The sequence below is a fragment of the Anarhichas minor genome, unplaced genomic scaffold (assembly GCF_050575085.1).
Source record: "Anarhichas minor isolate MPS153535 unplaced genomic scaffold, ASM5057508v1 ptg000018l, whole genome shotgun sequence".
NCBI classification, from domain to species: Eukaryota; Metazoa; Chordata; class Actinopteri; order Perciformes; family Anarhichadidae; genus Anarhichas; species Anarhichas minor.
This window is the reverse complement of record NW_027466464.1, coordinates 14,550,428-14,574,708: the sequence shown is the minus strand read 5'-3', so window position 1 is coordinate 14,574,708 and position 24,281 is coordinate 14,550,428. Positions and strand designations below refer to the sequence as shown.

At 41.7% G+C, this 24,281-nt stretch overlaps 4 protein-coding genes across 4 annotated transcripts; all 4 read left to right on the top strand.

Moving 5' to 3' along the window:
• The first annotated feature begins 532 nt into the window (after positions 1-532).
• On the top strand, positions 533-3,322 carry f7l (coagulation factor VII, like). The gene is made up of 8 exons (XM_076094902.1): positions 533-671; positions 1,079-1,245; positions 1,318-1,342; positions 1,418-1,531; positions 1,616-1,756; positions 2,144-2,232; positions 2,395-2,515; positions 2,601-3,322. The coding sequence occupies exons 1-8, from the start codon at positions 584-586 to the stop codon at positions 3,146-3,148; spliced, it is 1,293 nt and encodes a 430-aa protein (XP_075951017.1). The 5' UTR covers positions 533-583; the 3' UTR covers positions 3,149-3,322.
• Positions 3,323-3,820: 498 nt separating this feature from the next.
• LOC142953087 (uncharacterized) lies at positions 3,821-19,318 on the top strand. The gene is made up of 23 exons (XM_076095156.1): positions 3,821-3,881; positions 4,039-4,202; positions 4,299-4,323; positions 4,884-4,997; positions 5,384-5,530; positions 5,977-6,095; positions 6,383-6,503; positions 6,580-7,140; positions 7,572-7,742; positions 7,883-8,046; positions 9,642-9,666; positions 10,277-10,414; positions 10,935-11,050; positions 11,231-11,351; positions 14,942-15,058; positions 15,923-16,095; positions 16,463-16,487; positions 16,642-16,755; positions 16,897-17,028; positions 17,115-17,371; positions 17,656-17,773; positions 17,847-18,034; positions 18,884-19,318. The coding sequence occupies exons 1-23, from the start codon at positions 3,821-3,823 to the stop codon at positions 19,316-19,318; spliced, it is 3,606 nt and encodes a 1,201-aa protein (XP_075951271.1).
• On the top strand, positions 12,402-13,190 carry LOC142952670 (venom prothrombin activator porpharin-D-like). Its single transcript, XM_076094531.1, has one exon. The coding sequence runs from the start codon at positions 12,521-12,523 to the stop codon at positions 13,097-13,099; it is 579 nt and encodes a 192-aa protein (XP_075950646.1). The 5' UTR covers positions 12,402-12,520; the 3' UTR covers positions 13,100-13,190.
• Positions 19,319-20,953: 1,635 nt separating the features above from the next.
• Positions 20,954-23,938, top strand: prozb (protein Z, vitamin K-dependent plasma glycoprotein b). Its single transcript, XM_076095155.1, has 8 exons — positions 20,954-21,038; positions 21,461-21,621; positions 21,693-21,717; positions 22,167-22,325; positions 22,409-22,540; positions 22,614-22,693; positions 22,775-22,913; positions 23,265-23,938. Exons 1-8 carry the CDS (start codon positions 20,954-20,956, stop codon positions 23,936-23,938), a joined length of 1,455 nt encoding a protein of 484 aa, XP_075951270.1.
• The last annotated feature ends 343 nt before the right edge of the window (positions 23,939-24,281 follow it).

The following is a 24,281-nucleotide window of genomic DNA, read 5'->3' as shown; positions in this document are numbered from 1 at the left end:
ATGTATATATATATATATATGTATATATATATGTATATATATATATATATGTATATATATATGTATATATATATGTATATATATATATATATATGTATATATATATGTATATATATATATATATGTATATATATATATATATATATATATATATATATATATATATATGTATATATATATATATATATATATATATATATGTATATATATATATATATATATATATATATGTATATATATATATGTATATATATATATATATATATATATATGTATATATATATATATATATATATATATATGTATATATATATATATATATGTATATATATATATATGTATATATATATATATATATATATATATATATATATATATATGTATATGTATATATATATATATATATGTATATATATATATATATATATATGTATATATATATATATATATACATATATATAATACATATATATAAGTACATATATATATAAGTACATATATAAGTACATTTATCTGATACTTCTTGTACTGTTGTACACAGAGAGGGTTTTGGGTGTTTTTCTGACCTTTGATCAGAACAAACATGGCGTCCGTCAGCAGAGAAACGAGGCGACTCTTCTTCCTTCGACTCCTCATCGCTTCTATCCCAGCATGCACTGGGCTTCCTGGAGGTCAGTGTCAGGTCTCTTCTTCTTCAGTTTCATATCAGACTTAGAGTCGTTCACTTCTCTCCACTGTGAAATTCTCTGAACAGTTGATCAAGTTATGTTAGCACGTTAGCTAAGCTATAATAAATAATGAGGTACTAGCATAAGCACTAATGTTAGCTTAGCAAAAGTACAGCTGAGACTTCTGAATCAACGGTTCATCTTGGTTTTTGGTCGTCACCATCTTGGTTTGAAAACCTGGGACCATAAAACTTTTTGAAATAAAAATAATGACTAATCGTTGGAGCTGTCAATCCAACTGTTGTCACCCTCTTGTGGCCACAGTCGGTAACACGCTCCACAGATTTCACTACATGTCCCAGCATGCTAAGCATTCAACACTTCCTTCTTCCCGTATTGTGTGAATAAAGGAGGCGTGTTCGTGAGCAGACCTGAGGCCAGCGTCTTCCTGCATCGCAATCGTCGAGCCAACTTCCTGTTTGAGGAGCTGAGGAGAGGAGATCTGGAGCGCGAGTGTCAGGAGGAGAAATGCTCCTACGAGGAGGCGAAGGAGATCTTCGCTCTGCCTCAGCAGCTGGTCGGTTCAGACTCAAACGTGTGATTCATGGTTCTGGTTTCTTGTGAGTTAACTTGTGTTTTCTTCTCTCAGGAGGCCTTCTGGAGGCTCTACACAGGTACTCCAGCTTTTAATATTTTAACGTACTGATTGCACCTGTCTCAGCTGTTAAAATGCTACTTCCTGTTTGCAGCGGTGGACCACTGCCTGCCGTCTCCCTGTAAGAACGGAGCCACCTGCACCCGACAGGTCGACACCTACGTCTGCAAGTGTCCACCTGGTTTCCATGGATCCCACTGTGACAAAGGTATTCGCAGCGTTTTATGTTTTACTGGTTTCTGTTGAAGAAGTCGTGATGAACAACGTTTTTTGTTTCTGTGACTCCACGCAGCTCGTGTGACGTCACACGGCTGTCGCTATAGAAACGGAGGGTGTGAACATTTCTGCCGACAGTTTCCGGATCGTCCTCACGTCTGTTTCTGCGCTCCGGGTTATCGTCTGCATCGGGACGCCAACACCTGTGAGCCCGAAGGTCAGAGCTCGTCAGAGGCGTCAGGGACCAGAAAACTGACACTCAGACTTTTAGTTTTTCTTCTGGGGTGATTCTGTAGTAGATTAGCATCCTAACAACATCTTGATCACAGGGGTTTGAAGACGTATTATGATCCTTTTACTTCAGTAAAAGATTAAAACCAGTCGCTTCCTTGGCAACCACTTTGGAGCCACGTGGAAACACACCATCAACTACACTGACAACCATGTTTGCCACAAAAAAAACCTCACCGAGACCTTTAGAAACCACCTAGCAACAAACCCGAACAACGTCCCCAATAGCTAAGTGGCTACACATTAGCGGCCCCTCTGTAGGAAACAGGTGGGGACGAGCTCTTTATTGACGGTCTTTGTGTCTCTGGTCCAGATCCTGTGGCCTGTGGAAGACTTCAGATATATTTTGGCCCAAGGGTCGTCAACGGGGAGATCTGCCCCAAAGGTCACTGTCCGTGGCAGGTAAGAACATGACGGTGTTACCTTTAGTTTCTTTAGAGTCAACATGTAGTGATGAAGGTCTGGGTCAAAGGGTATTGAAGAACTCCTGAGCGAGAAGCGATCTGCAGACCTTTCCATCGTAAACGCTGTTCGTGATCTTTCTTGTATCTTTGCTGGTCTCAGGCTCTGCTGACTGAGCGCAACGTTTTTATCTGCGGGGCCATCGTTCTGTCCAACCGCTGGATTCTAACCGCAGCTCACTGCGTTTGGGGAAAACCTTCCGGCATCTTCAACGTCACCGTCGGTAAGAATGCCAAAGCTACGTTGGAAGTAAAGTCTAGTTTACTTGATAGAAAAGGTCAAATGTAAAAGGTTCTGTCCCCGTAAAGGTGAACATGACCTCAACGTGGACGAACGGACTGAGCAGAGACGGCGGGTGGTCAAAGTGCGGATCCACCCCAGCTACAACAAGACCAGCTATGACAGCGACCTGGCCCTGCTGAAGGTGCACCGCCCCATCAAACTAGGACCCTACGTGGTTCCCGTTTGCCTCCCCGCGCAGAACAGCACCTTCAGCCGAACGCTGTCGGCTGTCCGCCACTCCACCGTGTCCGGTTGGGGCCGCCTGTTGCTGGGCGGTTCTGCCGCCGGAATCCTCCAGCGGGCGACGCTGCCGAGGGTTCTCCTGCAGGAGTGCCGCCTCCACACCAGGCTCAACGTCACCAGGAACATGCTCTGCGCCGGGCTGAAGTCTGGTGGCCGGGACGCCTGCCAAGGGGACAGCGGCGGCCCTCTGGTGACACGCTACAAGAAGACCTGGTTCCTGACTGGGGTGGTGAGCTGGGGGAGGGGCTGCGCCAGTAAAAACCTGTACGGGGTCTACGCCAAAGTCAGCAACTACCTGGACTGGATCCAGGACGTCATGTACACCACCTGAAAAGTGGTCCGGGTCCACAAACCCGAGACGTGAACCACAAGATAAAAAGTTGTATTATGTGTACGAATACAAATGCTGATTTTGTGATTTGTATTATTTTGTCTCATCAGATTCAGTTTGAGATCTAAAGGGATTATTTTATTAGTTCTGGCAAAATAAATAAAGACAAAGAGACCTTTCTGTGTTCATGTTTGTTTCATTCAAAACAGAAATGTTATTTATTTCAGTGCAGCTGCAAACTTCTTAATGTGAGTTGGTTTTGTGAAGTTTAGATCCATTTAGGATCAAATTACAACTTAAATATTAATGAAAACTGTCTGAACTTAACTCCTGTGTGACATGAATGCAGCATTATATCAACAGAAGTTGTAGTTTTCTAGTTTTGATGGCGCTAGGCTAGTTTCTACCTGTTCCCAGTCATCGTGCTAAGCTACGCTAAACATAGCCTCCGTTTTTTGAATGTAATGTTGTTTTTATCTGAACTGGACACTAAAGTGGGAGAATTTCTCTGGACGTATCCGAGGTGAAGAGCAGCAGTCAGAACGGGTCACATTTAGTCAGACGGAGTATTTCCATTGGGAACATGTGATCAATGGATGGGGGGGGGGGACCAGACTTTGCACCTTTGGATCCACAAAGAAGCAGCACAGCAGCCAACTGTGAAGTCCAACAATGTGGCTGAGAGTCTTCTTCACCTTCGTCTTCAGCTTCTCCAGCTGCCGGCCGGCTTCAGGTGAGGAAGTACTCAAGTAGAAGAAAACTCGTGTCTTTACTTTAAAATTAGTTTAGTGTGCTAGCATTGCTAATTAGCAAAACATAAAGGTCAGCCGAGGCTGAACGTTATTAGTTCTGCAGCATTAGACGAACTCTTTTCCTTCTCTGTTTGGAAGTCTTCCTGGATCCGGATCGAGCCCACGGAGTCCTGGTCCGGACTCGGAGGTATAACTCGGGCTGGCTGGAGGAGCTACAGATGGGGGATCTGAAGAGGGAGTGTCTGGAGGAGCGCTGCTCCTATGAGGAGGCCCGGGAGGTGTTCGAACACACCGAGACCACGGTCAGACCTCTTTACTGTAAAACTCATTTCTATATATATATATATTATATATATATATATAATATATATATAATATATGTGTGTCTGTTTCCTCAGGATGAATTCTGGAGCACGTACAACCGTAAGAAACCACACCTTTTGTTTCAATCTCATACCGGTATAGTCTCGCCATGCTAGCTGCTAACCAATGCTAATGATGGTTCCAACCCTGATCCAGGACCATCATCCTGTAAATTAATATAAAACACAAATTACCTCTGAAGTGAAACGTCTCGTTCAAAGTTTAGCTATTGTTGGTTCAATGCTTTTGGGTTTCATTATTATCTTTCATTTGCAGTTTCTACGTTTTGATGATCGTCTACCTGATTTATTGTAAAAGCATTGGACTACTGTGTACAAATAAAGGTTGAATGAACAAATTAAAGTCAATATAATTAATAATCTGGTTAACAAGTTCTACTGAGAGCTTTCTAATAAAGTACGACAACAAAATACAAACCACCGACGGACTGAATCTGTTTTGACCTCTAAAGTTACTAAAATGATCAAAAGTCTTCTCAGATTTGATCTCAGTGTCCTGGTTACTCAGATCGATCTAGTTCGTTCTTAAACACCTGGATCCTGTGATCGACTACTATTATTATTGTTGTTTATTATAATCACTGTATTGTCGTCCTTTAGTTCCAGATAGTTGTAAGCCGACTCCGTGTCTGAACGGCGGCAGCTGCTCCCCTCAGGGATCGTCCTACACCTGTTTCTGCCTCCCGCAGTTCAGTGGACTCGACTGTGAGCTCGGTGAGCAAAATTAACCACTGATTCTTAAAAACTAATCTGGATTCTTGGTCTCCAGGTAAACTAACAAAGTGTCAAAGTGTTTGAGCTCTGTAGTACCTCAGGGCTCTGTTCTTGGTCCTATAGTACTTTCTATTCAGGCAGTATAATAAATATATATTCTCTTATATGCAGACGACACACAGATTTACTTGTCAGCAAACTAACTGACCTAAAGGCCCAACAGTTCAGTACAGTACAGCTGTGTGTCGTCTGCATAAGGAAACTTTTCTGTCTCTTCTATTCAGTCAATATTCCTTATTTAATGCTGATACATTGAGAGGTTTGTCATATTTAATTGTATAAAAAGGGTTAAAATGTTTCACGGTTAACTATTTCAAACATTTTAGACTTCAGGACGATTCGAGACAGCTGCCTGCTGGAGAACGGAGGCTGTGACCATTTCTGTGATGAAGGCGAGGGAGGACGAAGACTGAACTGCTCGTGTGCAGACAGCTACTTCCTGCATGTTGACGGACAGAGCTGCATATCAAGAGGTGGAAGGAAAGATTTGTGTTTATTTTATTGTCTTTCAGATTAGAAAACATTCTCCGACTCAAAAAGTATTAAAATGTCTGAATGTGAACACATGAGAGATTCATGTTAACAGAAACATGATTTGGTTTTATGTCTGTTTTGTCAGAATGAGTTGATGCATCAGCAGGAAAACTCTTCTCCAGTAACGTTTGAACTGGCTGCAGTTGGTCTCGATCAGTCCTAAATTCATTTTATTTATCGTACAACATTTTTTAATTTAATCTATATTTGTATATTTTTCACTCTGTGAACAAGTGGCTCCAGTATTGATCCCTGTGGAACACCACATTTAAAGTTATAAAACACTTTATGTTCCGTCAAAGTACAGAAATAATATCTGCTTCATATTCTGCTGTTTCATTACAATATTAACGCTGAAGATATTAAATGATTCCCGTGTTTTCAGAGTCGATAGCGTGCGGCATGGTGCCGGTGCTGCACGGAGGAAACAAAGCTGAGCAGCTCGACTCTCGAGCTCGGATCGTCGGAGGAACCGAGTGCCCCAAAGGTGAATGCCCCTGGCAGGTACGCTGAGGTCCAATGTCACTCATCTACTGTGCAGCCTGTGATTGTGACATTACTTCAATGGACTCTGAACCTCTGAAGTTCTGCCAGAACCAGATTCTGGTGGAAAGTTTCCAGAGATGACTAAACAAACAAAAACCTTATGAAAACAGAAAAACAGGGACTGCTAGTGAATAACATCACCATCAGAGCCAATGAAAGATCTTCTGGCAGTTCCACGTTTTAAATGTATAAAACACGACCTCTTGGTTGTTGTAATAACACAAGTTATCGGTTGTGTTCTGAAGGTGTTGCTGGTGTACAAAGGCAAAGGTTTCTGTGGAGGAGTTCTCTATAAATCCACATGGATCCTCACAGCGTCTCACTGCCTCGAGGACGTGGACGCTCGCTTCCTGAAGGTGGTCGCAGGTACGAATCCCTCGGGTCACAACCGACAGACATGTTCCACCATTAAAACCATTAAAACCATTGATGTGTCCGCCAGGTGAGCACAACACAGCGGTGACGGAGGGCACGGAGCAGCTCGTCCAGGTGTCTGAGATCTTCATGCACGAGGACTACGTGAAGATCACCGCTGACAACGACGTGGCCCTCCTCCGCCTGGCGTCGCCCGTCGTCTACACGCCGTACGCCGTGCCGGCCTGCCTGCCGACGCGGTCGCTGGCCGAGCGCGAGCTCTGGGCGGTCGGCCGGCACACGGTGAGCGGCTGGGGGAGGAGGGGGGAGGAGGGACCCACCTCCAACATCCTCCGGCGGCTCAGGGTGCCGCGGATCCGGACTCAGCAGTGCCAGGAGGAGAGCGGCGTGTCGATCACGGACAACATGTTCTGCGCCGGATACATCGAGGGCCGTGAGGACTCGTGTAAAGGGGACAGCGGCGGCCCGCTGGTGACGGAGTACAAGAAGACGGCGTTCCTGCTGGGCATCGTCAGCTGGGGGAAAGGATGCGCCCGACCGGGAAACTACGGCATCTACACCCGAGTGTCCAACTACCTGGACTGGATCCACAACCGGACCGCCACCGCAGACCTGCCGACGAACGCCAGCGAGGCTTCGACGCACAACCGGACGACCTGAAGGTCCACGATGGAGGTTCATGTTTTATGTATCAGCAGACTTTCATTCTGTTAAAGTAGCTTGGCTTTAAAATAACACACATGTAAACAGTGAATGTTGCAGTAGATATCGATGGGAAGAGTAAAAAATACTTTTTAATTCATCATTAAATGGAAGACGTCTTTATTCATCTTTTGTTTTATGAATTATTACTGTATATGAATCCGTTTTTTATGATTACATAATGTAATAAAGTATTTAAACTATAAATCAAATTGTATCTTAATTGTGTGAATATAATAAAACCTCTGAATGATGTTTATGTTTGTCATTTTATCCTTCATGTACACATGTTGTGTATCGTGTACTTATGGAGTATTTCTAGTGCTCCTCTAACTGATACTACTTGTGTACTTCCAGCTGATAAGCAGCTGATGTGTTTACTGACCTGGTTAGAAGGTCGGTGGGCGTCGTCCAACAGAAGCCTAAAAACACTGTTTGTAACCGTTTTGTTGAGTCACTCTGAACTCATCATGCTGCTGAGGAGCTGCTGCTGCGTCTGGATTCTACTGTCGGCCATCGCTGCTGCTGGTAAGACATGTTAGCATGTTGTTAGCATGTTATTAGCATGTTAGTGAGGTATAAACACACAGAATCATTTGGTTTTATTTATGTTTCCTGCTGCACCTGTGATGACAACGTGGAATAAAAGATGTTTTCTTATGATTCAGTGTTTGTAGAGAAGCACGAGGCCGACAAGGTGCTGAAGAGATGGCGGAGAGCCAACAGCGGCTTCCTGGAGGAGCTGAAACAAGGAAACCTGGAGAGGGAATGTGTGGAGGAGATCTGTGACTATGAGGAGGCGAGGGAAGTGTTTGAAGACGACGGAAAGACGGTGAGATGGGAATGTCTTCATGTTTAACAAAAGAGATTTATTCATGGAAATACTTTTGTTGAATATATGATACAAATTAGTGTGCAGTTATTATAATTAATACACTCTAGTGTGCAGTTTTTATAAATAATACACTCTAGTGTGCAGTTATTATAATTAATACACTCTAGTGTGCAGTTATTATAAATAATACACTCTAGTGTGCAGTTATTATAAATAATACACTCTAGTGTGCAGTTATAAATAATACACTCTAGTGTGCAGTTATAAATAATACACTCTAGTGTGCAGCTATTATAATTAATACACTCTAGTGTGCAGCTATTATAATTAATACACTCTAGTGTGCAGCTATTATAATTAATACACTCTAGTGTGCAGTTATTATAAATAATACACTAGTGTGTAGTTATAATTAATACACTCTAGTGTGCAGCTATTATAATTAATACACTCTAGTGTGCAGTTATAAATAATACACTCTAGTGTGCAGTTATTATAATCAATACACTCTAGTGTGCAGCTATTATAATCAATACACTCTAGTGTGCAGTTATTATAAATAATACACTCCAGTGTGCAGTTATTATAAATACCCTCTAGTGTGTAGTTATAATTAATACACTCTAGTGTGTAGTTATAATTAATACACTCTAGTGTGCAGCTATTATAATTAATACACTCTAGTGTGCAGTTATTATAAATAATACACTCTAGTGTGCAGTTATTATAATCAATACACTCTAGTGTGCAGTTATTATAATTAATACACTCTAGTGTGCAGCTATCAGAATTAATACACTCTAGTGTGCAGCTATTATAATTAATACACTCTAGTGTGCAGTTATTATAAATAATACACTCTAGTGTGCAGTTATAAATAATACACTCTAGTGTGCAGCTATTATAATTAATACACTCTAGTGTGCAGCTATTATAATTAATACACTCTAGTGTGCAGCTATTATAATTAATACACTCTAGTGTGCAGTTATTATAAATAATACACTAGTGTGTAGTTATAATTAATACACTCTAGTGTGCAGCTATTATAATTAATACACTCTAGTGTGCAGTTATAAATAATACACTCTAGTGTGCAGTTATTATAATCAATACACTCTAGTGTGCAGCTATTATAATCAATACACTCTAGTGTGCAGTTATTATAAATAATACACTCCAGTGTGCAGTTATTATAAATACCCTCTAGTGTGTAGTTATAATTAATACACTCTAGTGTGTAGTTATAATTAATACACTCTAGTGTGCAGCTATTATAATTAATACACTCTAGTGTGCAGTTATTATAAATAATACACTCTAGTGTGCAGTTATTATAATCAATACACTCTAGTGTGCAGTTATTATAATTAATACACTCTAGTGTGCAGCTATCAGAATTAATACACTCTAGTGTGCAGCTATTATAATTAATACACTCTAGTGTGCAGTTATTATAAATAATACACTCTAGTGTGCTGTTATTATAATCAATACACTCTAGTGTGCAGTTATTATAAATAATACACTAACAGAGTTGTAAACTGGACATGCATATAATAAAACATATTCATGTGTTTATTTCTTTGCAGAAACAGTTCTGGCTGACGTATGAACGTGAGTAACTCCTTTAACTTTGCTTATTATTTATCATTTGTTGTCACAATTTTCACATTAACATTAAAAAGGTAGTTTGTACTTTCTGTAGAAGCAGAATAAAGATTGAATATCTTTTGACTGAAGTATCTTTAGTGTTTGTCTTTGTGTGTTAGTGAACACTCTGATGAACGGATCAGTACATTCATTAGTTCAGTCATGATGAATCACTGAAGCCTTATTGATCCTCATTCTTCTGTTTGTTGAACTTTGTTTGAGAGCTTAAAGGTTATTTTATCTCATATTCAGGTTCTTGTACACTTTAAAGTATGATCTCATATTAATAATAATACTATCTTGTGTGAGGTCGGGACCCCTGCCTGGTGAACCCGTGCCGTAACAACGGGACATGTGTTTACCTGGACACGTCCTACCAATGTTACTGTGCCGAAGGCTTTGAAGGACAATACTGTCAGACTGGTAAAGAATATGAATTATACTCATTCATCCTAAAATATAGAGGAAACAGATGTATTCACATATTATCAGATGTTCAGTAGACGTGTTATCTTATCAATGAACATATCATGGTATCATTATATGGTGAAGTGTGTTGAACCTTCTCTTCCAGTGGTTGAAGACCTTCTGAAGTGTCTCTATCAGAACGGACACTGTGAACATTTCTGTGACGGTTCAGCAGATCGACGGAGATGTTTTTGTGCCGACGGGTTCAAACTGGGAGAAGACGGGCGGCAGTGTGTCGCTCAGGGTACAAATATTACCAATACTACCAATACTATTTGTATTTACTGTGATCAGGTGTTTGTGAGTAGTACATCTACATTTGTGTACTCACGTAGAGGGAGTTCAGCAGGTGACTTGAGTATTTTCCTACTTCTCAGAGTAGATATTGTACTTTTTACTGCTCTACATTTAGTTATTCTACAGATTTAGATTATTAATCAACTAATAAATGATGATGTATTATTATATTAAAATACCAGCAGTACATAGTCATTCAAATGAGCTGCAACATTAAAGTAATGAACACATTAATGTAATAATATTACATATTATTATTACATTAAAGTGATGTAAACATTGATGTAATAATAATATATATTATTTTGCAGAATAAATACTTTTACTTTCGGTCCTTTAACTATATGTTGATGCTGATACTTTCGTACTTTTACTTAAGACTTGTAACAGAGTATTACTACACTGCGGTATTACTAGTTTTACGTCACAGCACTCAGTACTTGTCTACGTGTATTTGTGTGTTTCAGTGGAGTATCCGTGTGGTCAGCTGCCTCCACAGGACTCAGGACTGAACCAGTCTGTGGTGGGTCAGACCAGACTGGTGGGAGGAAACCAGTGTCCCAGAGGAGGGTGTCCCTGGCAGGTAAACAGCAGCTAGCGCCCCCTAAAGGCTAATTCTGTTGTTCTAGTGCTAGAGGGTCAACGAGTCACCAAGATGGTCACGGTTCATCCTCTGGGGACAATCAATAAGAACCTCAGATTTCATGTTAGTCTGACCAGCAGCGTTCTATCCTTCCTTCCTTCCTTCCTATCCGTCCTTTAGGTTCTGGTTCAGTTAAATGGAAACAGTCACTGTGGGGGGGCTCTGATCAAACCGGACTGGGTCGTCACCGCTGCCCACTGTATCCACGGCAACAACCCTCAGAGCCTCACTGTGGTGGCAGGTAACGAATAACTAATAACTAATCAATAACTAATAACCAATAACCAATAACTAATCAATAACTAATCAATAACTAATCAATAACTAATAATGAATAACTAATAACCAATAATCAACAACTAATAATGAATAACTAATAACCAATAACTAATCAATAACTAATAACTAATAAATAACTAACTAATAATCAATAACCAATCAATAACTAATAATGAATCAATAACTAATAACTAATAACCAATCAATAACTAATAATGAATCAATAACTATTAACTAATAACCAATAACTAATCAATAACTAATAACTAATAACCAATAACCAATCAATAACTAATAACGAATCAATAACTAATAACTAATAACCAATAAATAACTAATAACTAATCAATAACTAATAACCAATAACTAATCAATAACCAATCAATAACTAGTTGTAACAGAAGTTGTTTAGTAAAGTTGTTAGTAAAGTTGTTAGTAAAGTTGTTAGTAAAGTTGTCAGTAAAGTTGTTTTGTAGAGTTGTTTAGTAAAGTTGTTTGTAAAGTTGTTTTGCAAAGTTGTTCTGTAAAGTTGTTTAGTAAAGTTGTTTAGTAAAGTTGTTTAGTAAAGTTGTTTAGTAAAGTTGTTTAGTAAAGTTGTTTCGTAAAGTTGTTTCGTAAAGTTGTTTAGTAAAGTTGTTTCGTAAAGTTGTTTAGTAAAGTTGTTTCGTAAAGTTGTCTAGTAAAGTTGTCTTGTAAAGTTGTTCTGTAAAGTTGTTTAGTAAAGTTGTTTTGTAAAGTTGTTTTGTAAAGTTGTTTAGTAAAGTCGTTTAGTAAAGTTGTTTGTAAAGGTGTTTGTAAAGTTGTTTGTAAAGTTGTTTGTAAAGTTGTTTGTAAAGTTGTTTGTAAAGTTGTTTGTAAAGTTGTTTGTAAAGTTGTTTGTAAAGTTGTTTGTAAAGTTGTTTGTAAAGTTGTTTGTAAAGTTGTTTGTAAAGTTGTTTGTAAAGTTGTTTGTAAAGTTGTTTAGTAAAGTTGTTTAGTAAAGTTGTTTAGTAAAGTAGTTCGTAAAGTAGTTAGTAAAGTAGTTTAGTAAAGTTGACGTTATTAACGTCTCGTTTAACGGTGTCTTTTCCGTAACCAGGGGAACACAACTTGGACGTAGAAGACGGCTCAGAACAGAAGTTACCCGTTTTCATGGCGGTCGCCCACGAAGGTTTCGTCCCGTTAACGGGCGATAACGACGTCGCTCTGCTGCAGCTCGGTCGTCCCATCACCTTGAACCGCGACGTCGTCCCCGTCTGCCTGCCGACCGGAGACTTCGCCCGGCGGGAGCTGCTGCCGGTCCGCTACCACACCGTGTCCGGTTGGGGCAAGAGGACCTCCGGGGGCAACGCCGACCAGCCCGGCGGCCCCGTCGCCCCGGTCTCCCCTGTCCTCCGCAGGATGTCCGTGCCCATCCTCCAGAACTCCCAGTGCTCCCAGAGAGCCCAGTTCAACTTCACCGACAACATGCTGTGTGCCGGGTACCTGGAGGGTCGCCAGGAGAGTTGCCGCGGAGACGACGGGAGCCCGCTGGTCACGCTCTACGGCTCCACCAACTTCCTGACGGGCGTGGTCGGCTGGGGGCGGGGCTGCTCGCACCCGGGGTATTATGGGGTGTACGCCAACATGGCCAACTTTGTGGACTGGGCAGAGGGCGTCATGAAGGACCCGCCCACCATGACGCCAGCCAATGAGAAGGCTTTAGAGATGCTGGAACAGAAACTAGTTTAAACTAAGATGACGTTCAGGAACCAGATTTAATTCTTTATGTGCTTTAATTTTCCTGTTATACTTCGTTTTTTAGGTCTGTCAAAAATCTTATAAAGAGTCTGGAATCATCTGTCGTCAAAGTCGCTGTATTTGGCCGTGATGTTGAGAAGCTGAATAAAAGTTACTGAAGAGAAGTGATGGATTATTTGTGATCAATGATTTTCACACATAATAAAGTCTTAATTAACTACACTGTAAAAACATCACATTATTTACAGACTATTCTTTGGCATAAACAAATGTTTCCAAACTTTTCAAGAAAGAATTAAAGTATTTCCAACCCAATTATGAGATTAATAGGTAGTTCACTTGTTGTACTTTTAGACGAACTAGACAAACTGACTGCTTTTACTTGAATTAAATACTTTTTCCACAGCTGGAGTTGTGTTTCAGTCCGCGGAGTAAATATTTGCATGTTGAGTCAGTGTTTGAGAACCTTGTTTGCTGTAAACGACTCTCGCTCTGCCAAAATAATTCCTTCACCTCCTTCGTACCGACGTGTACGATCCTCAATACTGTCTGTGTGAAACATCTGGTTTTCATCTGCAGTCTTTGTGGTCAAGTTTCATCCAAATGTAGCAATACATATATGTTATGTTTATTTTATTTGATATGGACATCACAGCAGCATTAGAATTGTAACATACATTTATGCAGAAGGACCAGATGCACTGTTTAGTGTTTGTAGCGAAACGCTAATTTACAACACCTATTGAAGGAGTATCAGTATTCAGATATTTTACTGCAGCAAAAGTACCAATACTACACTGCATAAATACTCTGTCACAGTAAAAGTATTATTGCTATTATTTCATTGGTGTTCTCACTTCATTAAAGTTCATTGTAACCTTTTGGTCCTTTTCGCCTGAAAATGAATATTCAGCGTTCCGTTTTATTAAGCTCCACCCTCTAGTGTCACAAAAATACAAGGCCAGAAACCAAGATGGTGACGGTTGACAGCCAGAAACCAAGGTGGTGACGGTTGACGACCAGAAACCAAGGTGGTGACGGTTGACGGCCAGAAACCAAGATGTGACGGTTGACGGCCAGAAACCAAGGTGGTGACGGTTGATGGCCAGAAACCAAGATGGTGACGGTTGACGGCCAAAAACCAAGATGGTGACGGTTGACGGCCAAAAACCAAGATGGTGACGGTTGACGGCCAGAAACCAAGATGGTGACGGTTGACGGCCAGAAACCAAGGTGGTGACGGTTGACGGCCAGAAACCAAGGTGGTGACGGTTGACGACCAGAAACCAAGATGGTGACGGTTGACGGCCAAAAACCAAGGTGGTGACGGTTGACGACCAGAAACCAAGATGGTGACGGTTGACGGCCAGAAACCAAGGTGGTGACGGTTGACGACCAGAAACCAAGATGGTGACGGTTGACGGCCAGATACCAAGATGGTGGCGGTTGACGGCCAGAAGCCAAGGTGGTGACGGTTGACGGCCAGAAACCAAGGTGGTGACGGTTGACGGCCAGAAACCAAGATGGTGACGGTTGACGGCCAGAAACCAAGATGGCAACCGCCAAAAACCAAACCACTTGTTATATAGTCTTGAAAGTTTGAAAGCAGTGCACTCTGGACCTTGAAGTTCACTGGTAAAGTTGTAATGGACTGTGTTTTATTTTTATCAGTGTAACATAATATGGTTAAGCTCCAGTGTGTCATCAGATAAGCCCCACCCAGTCTGATCACAGCAGATTGAACATGTCAACACCTCTTCCTCCCTCCCTCCCTCTACTCATACAGGTCATTGCCCTCTCTACCTCCCCTCCTCCCTCTCTCTCCACATTCAGACTCCATTACTTCCACTCAGCACACTCAGCCGAGCTCACGTCCATCCGGGGCCATGTTTTGGTTTCACCAGCCGTCGCTCGTCCTCCTGCTGCTGCACCTGACCGCCGCTCACGTCGGTAAGTTCACCGACTTATAAACTTGTAGTAGTTGAAGCGAGGTGGAGAAGACACATGTGTGTTGGTGGGGGGGGGGGTTTGGGGGGGTTGTATGTTGATTGGCGGCTGCCAGGTGACCCTTGACCTCGTCCGGTTTCATGTGTTGATTTCAACAGATTTCTTTGATTTTTTTGATGACTGACAGCAGCAGAATCTCTTCTTACGTCTTATTGGACAAAGAGAACACCTGCTGAGCCGTGATTGGTCCAAAATGTCATTCTGAAAACATTGGATTTATCTCAGAAGATATTAAAAAAAGTAGAGGGAGCTAACGTAACTATTTCAGAGTATGTGGACACATGAACATGTTGACCTAGTGAGGATCAATAAAGTTATTACAGTTCATCCTCTGGAGAGCATGAATGATCAACCACATTTCATCCCACAATAGTTGAGATGTTTCACTTAAAACCATAAATGTCAACCTCAAGGTGGCGCTAAAGAGTCAGTGGATCACCAAAGTCTGTCAAAGGGTCATCCTCTGGGGAACATGAACGTCTGAACAAAAGTTCATGACAATCCACCCAAAAGTTGTCAAGACATTTCACTCAAAACTTTAAATGTCATTCTAATGGTGGCGCTTAAAGAAAAGTCACCAAAATCATTAGGATACATCTTCAGGGAACCATGAATCTCATAGTTGAGTGAAACTTTGACCTACTGGTTGCAATAACTGAAAGTCAGAGGATCACCAAAATCAGTAGGATTCATCCTGAGGTGAACATGAATGTCTGAACCACATTTCATCACAATCGATCCAACGGTTTTTGAGATATTTCAGTCTTTCAGGACATTTTGTTGAAACTTAATGATAAAATAAAACTCTTTGTCTTGCAGTCTTTTTGGAGAGCAAGGCGGCCAGCCAAGTTCTGACCCGACAGAGACGAGCCAACAGCTTTTTAGAGGAACTTAAACAAGGCAACATGGAGAGGGAGTGCAACGAGGAGCGCTGCAACTGGGAGGAGGCACGAGAGATCTTCGAAGACGCTGTTAAAACTGTAATAACCTCCTTCAAATAAAACACTGCCCTCAAACAAAACGCTTCACAACAAGTCTAAAAGTTAGATAGTTAGATAGTATGTCCTAGCTTAGCTTAACTTAAGATAGCTTAGCACAAAGCCTGGATGCAGAGTGCTAGCTTAGCTCCATAACAACAACTCCAAAGGTGTTTGATTTGACCAAGACTTTAGCAACAGTTAGCATTGAAGCTATTTCTTGCTACTTTGTTGACTTGTTAGAAAACAAGATCCACATGTAAAAAAACATCAGATTGGAGTTTTGACTGAAGCTGCTTTGTTTTCAAGTTTTAAACAAAACATTTGCAGCTTAAACTCTCGATCTGATCTAATTCTGTTCTTTCTGCAGAATGAATTCTGGGCCAAATACGTTGGTAAGGAGTTTGTTTTGTTCCTTCAAAATGACTAAACCAACCGGATCACGTGCTTCAAGCAGAGAATGCACCTTTACGAAAGAAAACAAGTCTTTGTAGAACCTGAAACGAAAGCAGGTTCTAAATGTCGATAAAATTGCCGTTTGTCCTGCAGACGGCGATGCCTGCGAGTCGCTGCCCTGCGCTCATCAAGGACATTGCAAAGACGGAATCGGAAGCTACACCTGCTACTGCAAGCCCGGCTACCAGGGCTTCAACTGTGAAATCGGTAATCAAACCAAAATCATTCTGGACGGCAAACGTCAAAAAACGGTGGCATTGGACTTTGGAACCTTCTCGCCATAACATCTTGTTGAGCTTCCCAATGGGTAGTAAAAACATACACAAGTGTTTCCTTTGTCTTTTGCAGTTATTCCGGAGCTCTGCGAGAATAAAAATGGCGGCTGTGAACATTTCTGTCGCGTGGAGCGAGGAAACATTCAGTGCTCGTGCGCCGATGGGTATTTCCTGGGATCGGAGGACAAATCCTGCAACTCCAACGGTGAAAAAAAGGCTCTAGAAACCTGTAGCATCACCATCAGGACAAAAACTAATATCTGAATGTGATTTAAAAAATGCTTCTTGCAGAACCCTTCAAATGCGGCGCCATCATCAGCGGAAACACCCGGACTGTTTTCAGGTACGTGCGGAAGAACGCGACGGACGCGAATGTCACAGAGTCCAACCCGACAAACCGCAGCGCCAACGCCAACTCCACCAAGTCTCTGGACGCGGCTCCGCTTCCCCAAGACTCAGTTTTCGAAGAAATCGTCATCCCCATTATGGGGAGTATGACCCGCATCGTCAACGGAGAGGACTGTCCTCCAGGAGAATGTCCTTGGCAGGTAGAGACACTTCATGAGGACAATGATAATAAATAATGTCCTCATGTCAGACAATGAGGAACGATGTAGAGACGAAGAAATCCATGTTTGTTTGGACACACCTGGGAGTCCATTACTGTCAGGGTGTCCATTGTTGTCTCTATGTGGACACCAGGAAATCAATTATAGTCCAGATGTCCATTGTTGTCTCTATGTGGACCATTAGAAGACCTTTACAGGTATCTGGAAGTCCACGACAGCAGATGTTGTGTTATACAAACATCTGTCCCGTCTCGTCCTCTCAGGCTCTCCTCCTGAACGAGAACGACCTCGGGTTCTGCGGAGGAACCATTCTCAACGAATACGTCATCCTGACCGCCGCCCACTGCATGAACCAATCACGCTTCATCTACGTCAAGCTCGGTGAGTCTAAACTGACCAATCGGCTCGTTACCGGCTGTGTTTGAACTGTCTGAAACTGTCTTTGTGGGCTCAGGTGAGTTTGACGTGTTGGTGGATCACGGTAACGAAGCGACCTACCAGGTGGAAACCATCATGACCCACAACAAGTACCGGCCGGACACCTACCACAATGACATCGCCCTCATCAAACTGGCCACGCCCATCAAGTTCTCCAGGTTCATCCTGCCAGCCTGCATACCTGAGTCGGACTTTGCTGAAAAGGTGAACTTTTGAAGCTGGTTATTAGGATACAACTTCCGGGAACCATGAACATCATAGTTGTTAGATACTTTTTGCTGGATGAATGAAACTTTAACCACTAAATTGACACCACTCTCATGAAGCAACAGCTGGTTAGCTTAGCGTAGCATTAACATGTTTGACTTAAAACAACCTCATGGTGGCGCTAAAGAGTGTGAGGGTTCATCCTCTGAGGAACATTAACGTCTGAACCAATTGTTGACGATTCATCAAGTTGATCTTGTGATATGTTTAGTAAAAACTGTGACTTCCTGGTCGAAGGATCACCAGTTTCTTTAGGATTCATCCCCTGGGGAGCATGAACGTCTGAACCAAAGTTCATGACAATCCAGCCAAAAGTTATGAGAAAGTTAAGAGATGAGAATAAACCTGTATAAAGTGACAACACTTATGTTTCTACGGTAAATATGAAGCAACAGCTGGTTAGCTTAGCTTAGCATAAAAGCTGGTTAGCTTAGCTTGACATAAAGACTGTAAACAAGGGGTAACGGCTAGCCTGGCTCTGCCGAAGGTAACAAACTCCTCCTACTAGCGCCTCTAAAGCTCCCTGATTGACATTTTAAATATTGTTTGTTCCATAAACAAACAAACAATTTGACAGATTATTTCTTACCTTCTCATGGTTGCTAGGTAACCTGTGTCGACAGGAAGTTACTGGTTCAGGTGCGTGAAATATAAATTAGCACTATTTCCACTCTTTATGCTAAGCTAAGCTAACCAGCTGCTCATATTTACTGTATAAGAGTGATATGGAGCTTCTCATATGATCAAAAACGATGCAAAAACTGGATTTCTTCCCTCCTCCTGCAGGTGCTGATGCAGCAGGTCGACGGCACCGTCAGCGGTTTCGGCCGACTCGGCGAAGGCCGTCAGCCATCCACCATCCTGCAGCGCCTCACGATGCCCTATGTGGACCGGCAGACCTGCATCGAGTCCACCCAGCTGCGCATCTCCACCCGTATGTTCTGCGCTGGCTACGACACGATAGTCAAGGACGCGTGCCAGGGCGACAGCGGCGGGCCGCATGTCACACGCTACTCCGACACCTACTTCATCACCGGCATCGTGAGCTGGGGCGAAGGCTGCGCCCGCAAAGGCAAATACGGCGTCTACACGCAGGTGTCCAAGTACATCCGCTGGATCCGAGAGGGCATCGACAAGCTGGTGCCTGAAGGGAAGAGCAGTGGCGGTGGCGGTGGAAGGGTGAGAAGGCACCACGGTGCCATCAAGAGGCTGGTTCTGTAACACCGGAACGGAGTTCTTCTTCTTCAAAAGTCATCGAACAGAGATCCGCCACACTTTAAGCCTCTCATGTAATCATCAATGTTGTGTTTTAACTGTCACATTTCACACTTTTATCTGTTTTTAAAGACGTTTCTAATCTTCTTAAAGCTACATTAATGAAGGGGTTTGGCCATTAGGCAGCAGCAGAACAAGCTGCATATAAACATAGAGTAGCTTCTAAAGTAGCTGCAGCTAACGTGTTAGCTAACCGCTGCTGCTAACGTGTTAGCTAAAAACGGAGCGTTGGAGTTCCTCAGGGTTCGATTCTGGGTCCTCTGGATTTTCTCTTAAAGCTGCATTAATTGTTTTTTTTTTAAGTCTGTAAACAAATCATCCGATCACATTATCAGCTTATAAAGCAGCAGCTAAAAAAAGCAAATTTTGTGCTCAGTAACATTCAAAAATGTGTTTCAATAAAAAACATTTTCTGTTTTCATGTATTTTTTTTTTCAGTCACTGTCAGAAAGCAGCTTTTAAAGCTGAAGTTGAAGCAAAATAAAGAAATACGACAACAGTCTGATGAATGAAGTTTTTGTCTGAATAAAACTAAAATATCTTAAATTTTACATTTACTTTCTCGCTATTGGTGCATTTTTCTTTATTTAATTTAATTAGAGTTGAGTTAATTCAATATATTCACAAAAAAAATCTTTTTGGTCATCACTGTAAACATTATCTATAGTTTCTATATTTAATTTCAATATTTTATTTTTAAGGTGAAACTTCAAACATTAATTTATCTTAAATGAATCAGCAACTACTTTAATATTAAATCAATTGTTTCAGTGGTTGATTCTCAGGTTTATTATTGTAAACACAGGTCATACATATGATGAATAATTCATTATAATAATCTAAACATAATTAATATAATGTAGTTATTTGTAACAGAGGTGATGGTTTGTTAACTCTAATAAATATATAAATAAATAAATCATGATTGTAATAAACAGTTTTGTCTCCAGTGTTTATTCTAATAAATAAATCGACTGTTGGTCGACTTATTGATCAAATTATTAGTAGATTAATTAGAAAAATTACATTTGTCACCAATGAAACAACAAACACAAGATGATTGAGGACGTCACGTAGTCTGGATGAATAAACAACGTTAGCATTTAGCCTCATGTTAGCATGTTAGCATTCTTTGCTAAGATGATGAAGCTCTGATTCCTCAGACGTCATGTTCTTCCCTGTGTTTGCTCTGAATCCTCATTTTAAATGATTAATCTCTTGTTTACCTGAAACAAACAAAGCCACATGTAGTTGGAGGTTCGGAGGTGAAAGGTCGGAGCTGCTGCTTGTTTTGAGAGACAGACGAGTCGAGTGAAGAACCTTCTGTTCCTCTTTTAACTCTTCATGGGAACAGAGCGACTCGTTCAGCTGAAGAGTTAAAAACGGTTTTAACATTTTATACTTGAGTCATTATTAACGAGTCTGGTTCACAGTTTAACACTGAACCAGACTCTGAACAACATATTAGACGTTTCTGTGTGTGTGTGTGTGTGTGTGTGTGTTTAGGTGTGTGTGTGTCAGTGTGTGTGTGAGTCAGTGTGTGAGTGTGTGTGTGTGTGTGTGTGTGTGTGAGTCAGTGTCATGGCGGTCGGCATCATGTCGGCGTCTCTCCCGTCTCTCTTCTACCTCTTCGCTTGCTTCCTTCAGGTTCTCATCAGAGCACAAGGTAAGACCTGTGACCTGTGACCTCCGACCTGTGATGTTGTGATGTTGTGTTTGTCAGATTTCAGTATTCAATAAATTATCTTTCTATAAACCGATCAATCAGACAGGAATGAAATCAAACTGATATTAAAAGTAAAAACGTTGCAGTTTAAACTAAACATAATTATGAAACAGTTCATTATGATTATGATTTGTTGTGTGTGTGTGTGTGTTACTAAATATGTCTTTAAATAGATTAAATACATGAACACGCCTTTGAAATAAATCCTGAAATAAATAAATGAGGCAATAAATATGTGAATAAATGTAAATTAATTTAACAATTATATATTTTTTTATATAATTTGGTACTTTGCAACAGAGAAGTGATGTTTAATTAATTATTCTAATAAATATCATCATAATAAATAGTTATGTCTCCAGTGTTCCAGGCCCCTCAGGACCAGCAGGTGTTCTTGAGGTCTAGGAGGGCCAACATGTACCTGGTGGAGGAGATCTTTCAGGGGAACCTGGAGCGAGAGTGTCACGAGGAGCGCTGCAGCTACGAGGAGGCGCGCGAGTACTTCGAGAACACGGCGAAGACGGTGAGACTCAGTAATCAATAATCATTAATCGGATGAATTCAGCTGGTTTTAACTGGTTAGTTTCTCTTCAGATCGCCTTCTGGACCGTTTACACAGGTGAGTTATTATTATAATAATAATAATGAGAAATTAATAACAAATAAACATGAAACAATAGAAAGGTTTGTTTTTTTACTTTAGAAATAAATATCAATATTATTTAACTTTCTCTAAATAAATGTCATAAATGTTTAAAATATGTTTAATATAAATTAATAAATAAACATTAGAAATGTTTGGTTTTATATAAATATTATTGTTTTTACACTTTCTAAAGAAATGTTATAAATGTGTATTTCATACGTTATTTTATCTTTAGATTTAATATGTAAAACATATATAAAACAAATAAGAGATATTTTATGAAAAGGTTTTATTTTACTTGAGAAGAAACAAATAAAAACAAATCAATAAATAATTCCACTTTTAGAAATGATCTCAGATTTCTTGTTGTTAATAAATGTATATTATTTACATCTGTCTGTATCAATCCGATCGGTGATCAGATGGGGATCAGTGTGACCCCCCCCCCTGCCTGCACGGGGGGACCTGCACAGATGAAGTGGGGGGGTTCCACTGCTCCTGCAGCCCCCCCCACTACGGACCGGTCTGTGAACTGGGAGCCGAAGGACGGCCGCCCACCGCGCCACAAGTCACCGTGGCAGGTTTGGGCCACGCCCACAGCGACGTATTAGCCCCGCCTCCTCTGAGAGGGTGGGGCTAATATTGAATATGTTTAATGTTTCAGAGCTCTCCGAGTGTCCGACTGACGGGCCGACGGCGTGTCACCAGCTGTGCTCGCCGTCCTTCACTTCCTTCCGCTGCTCCTGTGTGCCGGGATTCAAACTACAGACCGACGGGCGGAGCTGCCTCCCCGAAGGTGCAACGCCAAAAAAACACCACCAGGTTTACCCAAAAACCCGCTCGAACTAACAACGTCTTTGTGTCCTCAGTGGAGTTTCCTTGTGGACGACTTCCTGAGAACTTCAACGCCACACCCTCCATGTGTCGCCATGGAAACTGTCCCTGGCAGGTAAAGAGCATCTCTCAGCCAATCACAGCGAGGCGTTGAGCTCGTTTTGTTTTTACTCAGGTGTTTGTTTTGCCGCTCCAGGTGTCCCTGCTGAGCAGCAGAGGGGCGGAGCCGTGTGGCGGCGTGGTGCTGGGGCGCCGCTCTGTCCTGACTGCCGCCCGCTGCCTCCTGGCTGGCTCGCCAACTCACCTCCGACCCTCCGACTTCGCCGTGGTCGCCGGTATGAAGTTTATTACCTGAACGTTGTATCAGTGCTTTTAATGTGTTGGACAGGTGAGATTTAAAGGGCCGGTGTTCAGGTATTTAGTGGGTTCAGATTAACAGATATATTTATATATTTATTTTTACTTTAAAGGATCGTAGTTAACTGGATTATCTAACTGTTTTTTAGATAATTATGAATTATTAATTATGGGATGTTATTTGGTCCTTAAATCTTAAAGACTACATCAAAGAACATAAAAGCATGATTTTCTTTTTTTTAATTTAGGCAGAAATGGACTTTTATTGTGAAATAAAGATCAACTTCACAATAAAAGTCCACTGGATGATAATTATTCTCGTTTTCTAGGCGACGGTGATGAGACGACGCTGGTTCCCGTCCGGGCGCTTTACGTCCACGATAGTTTCCGTACGGATCACCACGACAACGACCTCGCCCTCCTGGAGCTGGCCCGCCCCCTTTCCTTTAGCCCCGCCCTCATCCACCTCTGCCTGCCTAAGAAGGACTTCAGCGAAAACGTCCTGATGCATTCTGGGAGGACGGGCGTCGCCACGGAGCGTGGGGGCGGCGGGCGGACCCAGGAACTGGTCTACGTGAAGCTGGACGAGTGTCGCACGCGGATGAACGTCTCGCATTCACTCAGCAACAAAATGTTCTGCATGAGGAGCCAGAATGGACCTGTAGGGAACCAGAATGGACCTTTAGGGAACCAGAACCAAAATCCAGCCCATAATGGGATGCACAATGGAGCAGAAAACTACAACGAGTCAAAGATCCTGAACCAGGAGCCCTCAGAATCTGACCGCCGTTCGAGGTCAGAGGTCGGCGGTGGTCTGTTGCCAGGGTCGCCGGTCGCCACGGTGGACCGAGGGACAGCGTTTCTGACAGGGCTGCTGATGTCATCAGGCTGCGACGGCCTGGTGTTCACCAAACTGTCCCGCTATCTGAGCTGGATCCGACCGAGGCTGGAGGCGGCCGAGGACCACATGACCTCACAGGTCAGCCAGTATCCCGCTGAGTGACCCAGCAACAGACCGCCATCTTTAAAACTCCTCCGTCAAATAATCCTCTGATGCTTATCGGATTTTATCGATTATTTTTCTTCAAATACAAAATTGTTGTAAAATGATGAATCAGCCGATACGCTGACGATGTTCTTCTCTCCGTTGATAATAATAAATATTTTAGCAGATTAAACAGAATCATTCAGACTCCAGATCTTTTATTTACATGTTTGTGTCACATGACAGGATCCTGTAGAAGTTGAGCTTTTATTGTGAAAAACTGAAACAGGAAGCTGTTTGTTTAAATCTAAGCTTCCAACTGATTCCTTCTCTTCTTCTTCTCAGAGGGTTATATTAGTAA

What these genes read in the sequence shown, in the direction of transcription:
- f7l (XM_076094902.1), top strand. Translation starts at nt 584, where the DNA reads ATGGCGTCCGTCAGCAGAGAAACGAGGCGACTCTTCTTCCTTCGACTC. An exon ending in TGGATCCCACTGTGACAAAG is followed by an intron (nt 1,532 to 1,615) that starts GTATTCGCAGCG and finishes GACTCCACGCAG; the next exon opens with CTCGTGTGACGTCACACGGC. An exon ending in CATCTTCAACGTCACCGTCG is followed by an intron (nt 2,516 to 2,600) that starts GTAAGAATGCCA and finishes GTCCCCGTAAAG; the next exon opens with GTGAACATGACCTCAACGTG.
- LOC142953087 (XM_076095156.1), top strand. Translation starts at nt 3,821, where the DNA reads ATGTGGCTGAGAGTCTTCTTCACCTTCGTCTTCAGCTTCTCCAGCTGC. An exon ending in CTTCCTGAAGGTGGTCGCAG is followed by an intron (nt 6,504 to 6,579) that starts GTACGAATCCCT and finishes TGTGTCCGCCAG; the next exon opens with GTGAGCACAACACAGCGGTG. An exon ending in ATTCTGGGCCAAATACGTTG is followed by an intron (nt 16,488 to 16,641) that starts GTAAGGAGTTTG and finishes TTTGTCCTGCAG; the next exon opens with ACGGCGATGCCTGCGAGTCG.
- LOC142952670 (XM_076094531.1), top strand. Translation starts at nt 12,521, where the DNA reads ATGGCGGTCGCCCACGAAGGTTTCGTCCCGTTAACGGGCGATAACGAC.
- prozb (XM_076095155.1), top strand. Translation starts at nt 20,954, where the DNA reads ATGGCGGTCGGCATCATGTCGGCGTCTCTCCCGTCTCTCTTCTACCTC. An exon ending in TCGAGAACACGGCGAAGACG is followed by an intron (nt 21,622 to 21,692) that starts GTGAGACTCAGT and finishes GTTTCTCTTCAG; the next exon opens with ATCGCCTTCTGGACCGTTTA. An exon ending in GCCACAAGTCACCGTGGCAG is followed by an intron (nt 22,326 to 22,408) that starts GTTTGGGCCACG and finishes TTAATGTTTCAG; the next exon opens with AGCTCTCCGAGTGTCCGACT.